The following is a 12,518-nucleotide window of genomic DNA, read 5'->3' on the forward strand; positions in this document are numbered from 1 at the left end:
AGCATTGCAAGTATCTGCAAGTTTCAACTTGTCTCGTCCAGAATCTTTGGTCTGAACTGGACTTTTGCAACCTGCCCTTGTAGAGGATTATGGGTGGCCACCCATAATCCTTTACTAGGGCAGGTGGCCTTGCCAAGAATAACAGAACAGCAGGGGGAAACCCACAACCAACCTGCTCCTTACCGTGCATATCTGATAGTGGTCTACAAGATGCAGCCACCTGTGTGTTTTACATGAATTCACTCTGTACATTTAAAACTGTTGTGTTTCTGTGAAAACACTGTTCTCCTGGATGGCATGACAAAACAATGAGCAAATATTGTTTGAAATGTATCCACAATCCATTGTTGCACCGTGTTCTGGGTACAGTGCAGATTATATTCAGTTTTTATGTTTCTATCAGGAGAAAGCTGGAAGAACCAGAACCCAGCTGTGTGTCCATGAAGAGCGAGCTGTCTAAGGGTTTACCTGTGGCCTCCAAAGATGGACGTCACTCTGTTGATCAACGGTGAGGATTTAAAATGAGAACAAAAGAAACTGTGCTGCCTTCCAGTTGGTCTGATCCATCAAACACTGTTGATTATCTTTCCGACTTGTTCGAATTTGGGGCATCGTTCTCTGGTGTTGTAGCTCAGTTTTAGAGCAAAACTCTGCCATGTACTCATGTTTTGTTCTAATATTCAGTTGTTCTCATCAGACAATATTTTCTGTTGTTTTAGATTTGGTTCGGCCCAATATTCACTTGTTTTGTGTGAACACTAAGTTTGTTCAAACAAACCAAGAGAAGACATCTAGTTATATTGATACCTTGGTTCTCTCAGTGAAGAGACTATGCCTTCACTCTGTTACATATTCCATATGTACAAGAATGATTACTACACAGAGATAGAGATATATCGTCTCTTGTTGTTCCCAGAAACCTCCAGAGAAGGCTTTTGGATGTAGTTGGTGAAGGTGTGAGAGGGAGGGGCAGCAGCTGCAAAGACCTGTCTCTCCAGGTTTGGTGCTTGGTCAGTTGTGATGTGGTCTCTGTGGCAGGTGCTAGTGAACATGCGGGCGGCAGAGTTTTGGATATATTGGAGTTTATTGAGGATGTTGTTGGGTTTACCATAGAGGATGCTATTGCAGTAGGCGCGTCTGGAGGTCATGAGGGCATGGATAAGTGTTTTGACACCGGCAGGGACGGCTGGAGGCGGTCAATGTTCTTGAGGTGTAAAAAGGCAGATTTTGTAACCTGTTTAACTTGGGGTAGGAACAATAGGGTGGGGTCGAGGGTGATTCCGAAGTTGTGGACCTGGGTGGAGGATGGAGCCACTGATGTTGAGGTCTGGGTGGAGCGGGTAGTTTGGACCAATGATGAAGATTTCAGATTAATTGCAGTTGTGTTTTAGGAAGTTCTGTTGCATTCATGTTTAAATGTCTGCAAGGCAGGTAGTGATAGTGGAGTGGGTGGCTGTTGTTTTGGAGGAGAGATATTGAGTGTTGTCTGACTAGCAGTGGATACAGAGGCCATGATGGTGGATCTCTCCCAGAGGAAGGATGTACATAATGAACAAGAGGGAACCTGAGATACTTGAACTCCTTCGTCTGGGGCAGTAAATCTTTTTGAGGCTAACTGAAGGGACTTCACCATTGCATGCTGTGTGCTAATTATTCCTGATTCCTCCACAGAGTGGACCAGGAGATCTCAGAAGTTCCCAGTGGTCTGTCTGCTCAGGACTCCATATCTATGGTCTGTACATGTATAACAACTACTTTTACATCTATCTTGTTCACAATCGTCTGGTGCACTTTATAGACCAGAGGATTGTCATTGTTATGTTTTTTTATGTTGCACCAAAGAGTAGCACACACTTTATTATATCTCCTTACAATGACACTAACATCAATTCTGATTCTGTGGAGATATCTTTTAAATGACTTCTTATTTGACCAAGAGAAACAAGAGCTGAATGTATAAAGCAAACAGCATCAGAATCAGGACAGAACCTTGAGACATAGATTTAGATGACGGAGCATAGTAATGAACAATAACTGAAAAACTCCTGTTTGAAAGGTAAGAAGAAAGCCACTCCAGAGCTGATCCAAACATTTCCATCCACTGCCTGAGCCTCTCAAGTACGATACAGTGATCCACTGTATCAGAGGAAACACTGAAGTCTAATAGAACTAATGCAGAATCTTTACTTTTGGTTTATTTATTACCATTATATAATGAGCCATGATTGAATATTGAATTATTTGTTTACACAAATGTCATCATAACATAATTTACAAAACTGGTCTGTTTTGATAATCAGAGTATTTTTAAACTCCACAAAAAATTCTGTTAAGTGACGGTGTAGTTTTTGCTATCTTTTGGATCTTTGCAGGGACAAAAGATGGAGACGCCTCAAGAAGTTGTTCTGGGAATTTTAGAAGATTTGGGAACCGACGACTTTGAAAAATTTAAGTGGTACCTGCAGCAGAAAGGGACCCTAAAAAACTTCCCAGCAATGAGAAAGAGTAAACTGGAGAATGTAAACAGGGTGAACACAGTGGATATGATGTTCCAGACCTACAGTATAAACACTATTAATGTGACCAGAATAGTTTTAGTGAAGATCAATCAAAATGATCTACTGGAGAATTTATCAGACATCATCTATGAACCTGCAAGTAAGTCATAATCATTATAAATAAAAAATGAATGTAACTTTAGATCAAACTTTTATATCACAGTCTTCAACAAACATTAGCTTTGTTACCAATGTCTCCCTCTTAACTACAAAGATACATACAGTATGTTGTGTTGACAACAACAGAACAAGCTACCAAACATCCACAAGAGAAACTAAATTTAAAGTGTCTCAGAGAACCAAAAGTGATGAAACAAAGTCAGACTGTTTTTGTTTACTCTGCTGGTTAGAATTTGCACACATTGATGTCACTGTAAGATACTGCTTGGGCAATATGAATTCCCTCTGTAATTAAGTTATATACCTTCTGGTTTATTTGGACAATTAAGAGTTCAAAGATCTATGACTGAGACACCCAAAATATCAGTTGTTTTTGAGGAATAATAAGTCATTTTACAATAGTTGACATATTCAGGACCTCATCGTCAAATGGGCTGAATAGATTTCATGAATACAGAAATGTGCGAACTCACATTCACCAGAACAAACCCTCATTGATTTCATTGTTTTATTCATTCAGAGATTCTTGCTGCGTGCCAGGGAAAAGTCAAATCCAAGTTACATAAGATGTTCCAACTTGTGTTTGAGGGGATTGCTAAAGCAGGAAACCAAACCCTTCTGAATCAGATGTTCACAGAGATCTACATCACAAAGGGAGGGACTGCAGGGGTCAATGATGAACATGAGGTCAGACAGATTGAAACAGCATCCTGGAAACCAGACAGACCAGAAACAATAATCAGACAAGAAGACATCTTTAAAACCCCACCTGGAAGAGATGAACCAATCAGAACAGTGATGACAAAGGGAGTGGCTGGCATCGGGAAAACAGTCTTAACACAGAAGTTCACTCTGGACTGGGCTGAAGACAAAGCCAACCAGGACATCCAGTTCACATTTCCATTCACCTTCAGAGAGCTGAATGTGCTGAAAGAGAGAAAGTACAGCTTGGTGGAACTTGTTCATTTGTTCTTTAGTGAAACCAAAGAAGCAGGAATCTGCAGGTTTGAAGAGTTCCAGGTTGTGTTCATCTTTGATGGTCTGGATGAGTGTCGACCTCCTCTGGACTTCAACAACACTGAGATCCTGACTGATGTTACAAAGTCCACCTCAGTGGGTGTGCTGCTGACAAACCTCATCAGGGGGAAACTGCTTCCCTCTGCTCGCCTCTGGATAACCACACGACCTGCAGCAGCCAATCAGATCCCTCCTGAGTGTGTTGACATGGTGACAGAGGTCAGAGGGTTCACTGACCCACAGAAGGAGGAGTACTTCAGGAAGAGATTCAGAGATGAGGATCAGGCCAGCAGAATCATCTCCCACATCAAGACATCACGAAGCCTCCACATCATGTGCCACATCCCAGTCTTCTGCTGGATCACTGCTACAGTTCTGGAGGACATGTTGAAGACCAGAGAGGGAGGAGAGCTTCCCAAGACCCTGACTGAGATGTACATTCACTTCCTAGTGGTTCAGTGCAAAGTAAAGAACATGAAGTATGATGGAAGAGCTGAGACAGATCCACACTGGAGTCCAGACACCAGGAAGATGATTGAGTCTCTGGGAAAACTGGCATTTGAGCAGCTGCAGAAAGGCAACCTGATCTTCTATGAATCAGACCTGACAGAGTGTGGCATCGATATCAGAGCAGCCTCAGTGTACTCAGGAGTGTTCACACAGATCTTTAAAGAGGAGAGAGGACTGTACCAGGACAAGGTGTTCTGCTTCATCCATCTGAGCGTTCAGGAGTTTCTGGCTGCTCTTCATGTCCATCTGACCTTCACCAACTCTGGAGTCAACCTGCTGTCAGGAAAACAAACAACATCAACACAGTTCTACCAGAGTGCTGTGGATGAGGCCTTACAGAGTCCAAATGGACACTTGGACTTGTTCCTCCGCTTCCTCCTTGGTCTTTCACTGCAGACCAATCAGAATCTCCTACGAGGTCTGATGAAACAGACAGGAAGTAGCTCAGAGACCAATCAGGAAACAGTGGAGTACATCAAGAAGAAGATGGATGGGGAGGAGAAGATGGATGGGGAGGAGAAGATGAATGGGGAGGAGAAGATGGATGGGGAGAAGAAGATGGATGGGGAAGAGAAGATGGATGGGGAGGAGAAGATCAGTGAGAATCTGTCTGCAGAGAGAAGCATCAATCTGTTCCACTGTCTAAATGAACTGAATGATCATTCTCTAGTGGAGCAGATCCAATGGTCCCTGAGATCAGGAAGTCTCTCCACAGATGAACTGTCTCCTGCTCAGTGGTCAGCTCTGGTCTTCATCTTACTGTCATCAGAGAAAGATCTGGATGTGTTTGACCTGAAGAAATACTCTGCTTCAGAGGAGGCTCTTCTGAGGCTGCTGCCAGTGGTCAAAGCCTCCAACAAAGCTCTGTAAGTGGGATTTATTCATCAATAAATACTCTGATATCTTTCAACAGAAGTTAAATATAAATACCTTGTAATAAATAACTTAACCACTGTGCACACACACACACACACACACACACACACACACACACACACACACACACACACACACACACTCACTAACATGCCAAGAGGGGGAAAAAAAGTTGCGGGCCTGATGGTAGCTCGTGTGGACATGCAGGACGTTATCTTCAGTGAAGCACACACACAGAACTCCAATTTACAGTTAGCTGTTAGGTAGTCCAAGAAAGACAGCTCAAACACGAAAACGAAAACCAGTCACCAAGTCCTCTTCAGCAGGGAAACACGCTGTCGTCCTCTCCCGGTCCAAAATCAGCATCCTCCAAATCAACAACTCTCCGCCCTTAGTTCCAACTTTAGCTAGTCCGTTAGCTCCAACTTTAGCTAGTCCGTTAGCTGCTAGTGTCTCTCGATGTTTCTCAGTGTTTTCTTTCCTCTTCTCGATTTGCGATTCTCTCCACTCTCCTGTGTCTCCGCTCAGCCGTTTTGTGTGTGTGTCTGTGTTTGTTTGTGTGTCTGTCTGTCTGTGTGTGTGTGTGTGTGTGTGTGTGTGTGTGTGTGTGTGAAAGGGTTAGGCTACTGAGAATGTTATTTTTCATTTGAATGTTTATGCCGCGGCCGGAAAATTAACGAGCGTCGTCATTGCGTTATAATCAATTATGGTCAGCCGTTGCATCGATGCAGCATCGTCAATGTCCGCATCCCGATGCATCGATTATTTGATTAATTTCAACACCTCTACTATACAGTGTTTACTAAAATGCTCCACATTACCAATGTTGTAAAGAAAACTGCCATTTGCAAAAAAAAACAATGTGACATAATCTGCTGGTATGTATGAGGACGGATAAGGTTATGTAGGCTAGCATCGATACCGCTCAAATAAATCAGCTGTTGGATTACATCAGCTGTTTGGATCACATCAGTTTATGGATTATTTTACCAACTCCTACATTATGCCAATGAGGTGGGACCAGGAAAGAACTTGCTTGGTCAATCAATGTCCACAATCTTTCTGCATTTCAGTGTTGTAAACCATTTCTTTTCCTGACGGCCAGCTCACCGTAGCACAAGCAATACAGTCCATTTCATTTCTGGTTTAGTTCCATTAATTTTCTTTTGCACGCAAATCAAACCTGACACGGTGAAAGGCTGTATGCTTTTCCCCCTAGCCACACACCTGTGTATCCCTGGCTGTTAATTACCTGTATGCCTTCCCTAAGGCAATGCTCCACCATCCATGCTCAAACTGCGGTATATATACACTGTGGTATATAAACAAAACAAAGTTGTATAATGGCTCCAACATCAGTTGTTTGGATGACATCATCTGTTTGGATCACATCAGCTGTGCCACTGACACGTGAATAATGAAGTTTGCGGACATAAAGTAGCTAAATCTATCCATGAAAAAAATATTCTTTTCAGGAAATATTTTAGTTATAACCAGATTAATTGCCAGATTAAACTGCCAAGCAGTTTGGTGTTTATATATGCGGTAGCTATTACGTTTCCAGCTGGGAGGAGGCCTCGGGGAAGACCCAGGACTAGGTGGAGGGATTATATCTCCAACCTGGCCTGGGAACGCCTCGGGATCCCCCAGTCGGAGCTGGTTAATGTGGCTCGGGAAAGGGAAGTTTGGGGTCCCCTGCTGGAGCTGCTACCCCCGCGACCCGTTACCGGATAAGCGGAAGAAGATGGATTGATGGATATTACGTTTTCGTTACAAAGCTAATGTTAGCTTAAGATGACTGGCTGACTAATGTTTAACAAGGAGGGACTACAAATCGTCTCTGTTGCTTTTCTTTTTTTTGAGAGTGAATTGCCCCATGTGAATACAGTTTGATTATAACTTTTGGTTGGTGTTGGTTGGTAACCGTTGTTGTATAATCGCTTTATTACACAAGATGGTTTGATTTAACGTCATATTATCACTTCAGTCATGCTTACGAACCTCGGTGCCAGCACCTCGGTCCTGGCCGTATCATTATCGTGCCAATAATGACGTTAAATCAAACCCTCTAATGTAATATTGTATAATTCAGTCATGATTAATTAGCATGTTTCCAACTTGTTTAGAGTAGAGCAGCAGATATTTAAATATGCTGAGAAGGGATTTCATATACTGTATCATCAAAAGTCCAGAGTCAACATATAAACAATCATTATTTGTCTTCTTATATGACTTTTTTCTGAACGTTGAGCTTTATTAAATCTAAACCACCCTTCTCATGTCAGGATTTAAAATTTAACAATTCAGAAATCTTTGAATGTTTCCAAAGCATTTTGTTCTTATTTATAATATGTCGTAAAGCACAAAGAATGAACTATGGCTGAGATTGACAACCTATTTCTTTTTTTAAATCTTATGTGAATTTGAATACTGGATGTCTTTTTACTCCTTATTCAGTCATAATTAGTTATCATGTTTCCAACTTGTTTAGAAAATGTTTTTTATATTCTCTGTCACCAAAAGTTCAGACTTAACTTTTAAACACAATTGTTATCTGTCTCCTTCATTACCGTCCCTCCAACAAAGCTCTGTAAGTGGGATTTATTCATCAATAAATACTCTGCTATCTTTCAACAGGAGTTAAATATAAATAACTTGTTTCCTTCCTGTTGTCTCTCCAGACTGAGTTTTTGTAATCTGTCAGAGAGAAGCTGTGAAGCTCTGTCCTCAGTTCTCAGTTCCCAGTCCTCTAGTCTGAGAGAGCTGGACCTCAGTAACAACAACCTGCAGGATTCAGGAGGGAAGCTGATTTCTGATGGACTGAAGAGTCCACACTGCACACTGGAGACTCTCAGGTCAGGGCAATAATCTTTGAAAACACTGTATTGAAAAATACTTTGGAAACATTCAAAAAAAGTGAATGTTTTCAAAGTAATTTAATCTGATTTAGAATCACTTCATAAAGAATGAAATATGAACTGTGGCTGAGATCCAGAAATCATTTGTATTTTAATATCATGTGACTTTGATTACTGGATGTTTGGTTATTCCTGATTATACAACAAGTAGATCCGACCAGACAGACAGTCAACTAGACATTTAGAACATACTCAAATCAGTACAACAGCACAAACAGAGCCATTTGAGCACATCTGGTGCATCACATAAAATATTACTCTGCCATTTCCATGGCAACATTGTAACTTCCAGAGCTGAATTAAAAAACAGTAATATCAGCCTACAATATTGATGCAATGGATTGTTTTGTTGTTAATTTTGATTTATATGGAGGGCTTAGTTTTGATGAATGGTTGGAAGAGGATGAGAAGTGATTCATTGGATGAAATAACATTTTTACAACACTCTATAGTTAACTCTTACTGGAATAGTTTGGATCACATCAGCTGTTTGGATCACATCAGCTGTTTGGATCACTTCAGCTGTTTGGATCACATCAGCTGTTTGGATCACTTCAGCTGTTTGGATCACATCAGCTGTTTGGATCACATCAGCTGTTTGGATCACATCAGCTGTGCCACTGACACGTCAATAATGAAATTTGAGGACGTATAGTAGCTAAATCTATCCATGAACATATTTTTTTCAGTAGATATCTTAGTTAAAACCAGATTAAGTTAGCCAAGCAGTTGGTGTTTATATGTGCGCTAGTTATTACGTTTTGGAAAATTCCACGATCTCTACCATTACAAAGCTAACGTTAGCTTAAAATGACTGGCTGGCTAACGTTTAACAGGGAGGGACTACAAATCGTTTCTGTTGCTTTTCTTTATTTTAAGAGCCAATTGCCCAACAATATGAATACAGTTTGATTATAACTTTTATTTAGTTGGAAACCATTGTTGTATAACCACTTTATTACATGAGAGGGTTTGGTTTAATGTCATATTATCACTTCCGTCATACTTACGAACCTCAGCGCCTTCTCCTCGGTCCTAGCCGCATCACTGTCGTGCCAAAGGCAGCCCGGTGGCTCAGTGGTTAGCACGTCTGCTGCAAGAAGGTTCTGGGTTCAAATCCATGTCATTCTGGGCCTTTCTGTGTGGAGTTTGCATGTTCTCCCCGTGTTTGTGTGGGTTTCCTCCGGGTGCTCCGGTTTCCTCCCACCATAAAGACATGCATGCTAGATAACTAGGACTACAGTTGAAAATTAGCCGACTGGCTAACACTGGCGCATTTACAGAAATGTTGATTAATGTGCATTGTCCTAATCTAAATAAATCTTAAATAATGACATTAAATCAAACCCTCTCGTGTAATATTGCTTAATTCAGTCACGATTAATTATGTTTCCAACTTGTTTAGAGTAGATCAGCAGATATTTAAACATGCCAAGAAGGGATTTCATACAAACAGTTATTACTTGTCTTCTTATGTCATATTTCTCTAAACTTCAAGCTTTATTCAATTTAAACCACCCTTCTCATGTCAGGATTTAAAATGTAACAATTCGGAAATCTTTGTTTCCAAAGCATTTTGTTCTTATTTATAATATATTGTAAAGCATGAAGTATTAACTATGGCTGAGATTGAGAACCTATTTTCTTTTTTTTTTTTTTTTTAAATCATTCAGTCAAAATTAGTTATCATGTTTCCAACTTCTTTAGAAAATCGATTTTTTTTATTTTCTATCACCAAAAGTCCAGACTTAACATTTCAACCCAAATGTTGTCTGTCTCCTTCATTACCGTCCCTCCAACAAAACTCTGTAAGTGTGATTTATTCATGAATAAATACTCTATCTTTCAACACGAGTTAAATATAAATACCTTGTTTGCTTCCTGTTGTCTCTCCAGACTGAGTGTCTGTAATCTGTCAGAGAGAAGCTGTGAAGTTCTGTCCTCAGTTCTCAGCTCCCGGTCCTCTAGTCTGAGAGAGCTGGACCTGAGTAACAACAACCTGCAGGATTCAGGAGTGAAGCTGATCTCTGTTGGACTGAAGAGTCCACACTGCACACTGGAGACTCTCAGGTCAGATCAAGTTACTGTTTGTCTTTAATTTGAGATATTTCTATAAACTTTAAGCTTCATTTAATTTAAACAGCCCTTCTCATGTCAGGGCTAAAACAATTTCGGAAAATATATGAATGTTTCCATAGTATTTTGTTTTTATTTATAATCCCACGTCATAAAGCATGAAATATGAACTATGGTTGAGATATAGAAATCCCTGTGTGTTTGCAGTCTGTCAGGCTGTCTGATCTCAGAGGAAGGCTGTTCTTCTCTGGTCTCAGCTCTGAGCTCCAACCCATCCCATCTGAGAGAGCTGGACCTGAGCTACAATCATCCAGGAGACTCAGGAGTGAAGCTACTGTCAGCAGGACTGAAGGATCCTCTCTGGAGACTGGACACTCTCAGGTACAAACACTGATGAACAAAAAGGAGATATTTGTGTAGGAAGTTTTAAAGGAGAACATCTCCAGGAACTAAAATGATAACTCCCTTCTGTTAATAATTGATGTAGTTTGGACACATCTCTGTATGTTAAAAGCACTGTCCATGATTTTAAGAAACATCCTTTTTTCCCCTGTGTCCCGGGATCAAATCAGTTTCAACTCGATAGAGAAAGGTCCGGGACAGACTGCCTGTCGCAGGAACTGAAAATGGCAAATTGCGCTTTTCCGTGCCATGCATATGCATTCACGGGAGGGTCAACGGGAAAGTGGGAGTTTCCCATAAAGAGATGGGAGTTGAAGTGTAAAGTGCGCCTAATTATGTATTCCGCGGTATATACAAAAACCACCCGTGAAAGCATGACTCTATTTTGCAGTGAAAATTCTCCGCCTCTTAAAAGGAGGTGTACACCAGCCGCAAGCGGGTTTCCTGGCATATGACGCCTGGTGAAATGGCAGCAGTAATCCGAGCAAAACGAAGATAGTCCAAGGAGACGAGCTGAAAAGATTTTTGCCACAAGGATCACACTTCTTCAGTTGAGTGAACACGAAATCATTAAGTGTTACAGATTAAGCAGCCATGCAATATAACAGTTACTGGAAGAAATCAAAGATGATATTGAATATCCGACTCAGCGTTCACATTCCAGCAGTTATTAAACTCCTCGCTACATTACACATATTGGCATCCGGATAATTTCAAACAGTCATAGCATCAGCAGTGGGAATATTGCAATCTGCCCTCAGCCGTATCATAGCAACAGTACGTAAAGCTTTGCTACAGCGCAATTTACGGTATAGTGGGCAGAGAAAGGCATTGATTACCCGATGAACTGCAGGTTTGGTAAATACAACGTAAGCTGAAGTATCACAGCATGCACTTTCTGCTGGTTGGCCATGGCGCTGATAACGCTACGTTCACAAATGTACGTACATCTGGCCCTCTGTGGATGAAGCATTAATCTACTCTTTCGGCAGACTAGTTAGCTAGAGGTTTAAAATGTCAGTTGCCGGTGCTGCATGGCTCATGGGATCGATCAGAGACGTACACTGACATCTGGACCAATTATTTCTCTGAGGCTTTTCCATTACATGGTACCTGCTTGACTCTCCTCGACTCTACTCGCCTTTTTTGGTTTTCCATTACGAATAAAAGTCCCTGGTACCTGCTAACAGGTACTTTTTTTAGTACCAGCTCAGTCGAGGTTCCAAGCGAGCTGAGGCGATACCAAGGTGACGTGAAACCCTGGAGACTCCTGATTGGTCAGAGAGAATCGTCACTAATCACTGCGTTATCATTGCTAGCAACAGACGGGGGTTTCCTGAATAAACCCGTTGTGTTTAAATAGTTTAGCCAGCGGCGTTTTTTTTGGTGCCTCCAGCTTCTTTTGAAACAAAGTTTTTCCTGGTCCTGCGGAGCCTCCACGCAGAGCTTTCTCCGTAGCCTACGCAAGTGGCCTGATGTTTAGGCTGAATCCCATTTCTCATCTTACCCCTACCCCTTAGCCCTTGGCCCTCGAAAAACGAGGGGTTAGGGGTAGGGGTGAAAACATACCCCTATGAAATGGGACACCACTTTTTTTCATACTTAGGTCTGTTTGCAATACATATTTGTATACATACTGCATGGTGTGTTGTGTTTCAGTTATTATCAGAAAAATATATATTTATAATTAAAGGCCTATATATTAATTTCTAAATTAAAAAAAAAAAAAAAAAAAATATATATATATATATATATATATATATATATATATATATATATATATATATATATATATATATATATAAATCAATTTCATATGTATTTTATATATTGTATATGCTGCAAGTTTGTTTACATTTTTAGATGTGAAGTTAATGAAAGAAATGTCTATCTTCTTTTTCTTCACATGATGAGCAGCTTTTGTTAAGTTTAATGGATTTTTCTGCATTTTAGTGAAATGATTTTATAGCTATTACTGCTTGCTTTAGGGGTAAATATTTGAGCAGTGTCAGTAGCTGCTGTGCCTTTGTGTGTGTGTGGT

General features: G+C 40.7%; 1 protein-coding gene across 1 annotated transcript in view; it reads left to right on the plus strand.

Annotated features, from left to right (window-relative positions):
- The window catches only part of LOC118494515 (NLR family CARD domain-containing protein 3-like), a 59,733-nt gene that overhangs the window by 36,541 nt on the left and 10,674 nt on the right, over positions 1-12,518 (plus strand). The window contains exons 4-6 of the mRNA XM_035998825.1: positions 7,763-7,936; positions 9,896-10,069; positions 10,283-10,456. Coding sequence (XP_035854718.1) covers positions 7,763-7,936; positions 9,896-10,069; positions 10,283-10,456 — 522 coding nt within the window. The remainder of the gene's footprint in view (positions 1-7,762; positions 7,937-9,895; positions 10,070-10,282; positions 10,457-12,518) is intronic.

Source organism: Sander lucioperca, chromosome 24 (genome assembly GCF_008315115.2).
Source record: "Sander lucioperca isolate FBNREF2018 chromosome 24, SLUC_FBN_1.2, whole genome shotgun sequence".
Classification (NCBI taxonomy): domain Eukaryota; kingdom Metazoa; phylum Chordata; class Actinopteri; order Perciformes; family Percidae; genus Sander; species Sander lucioperca.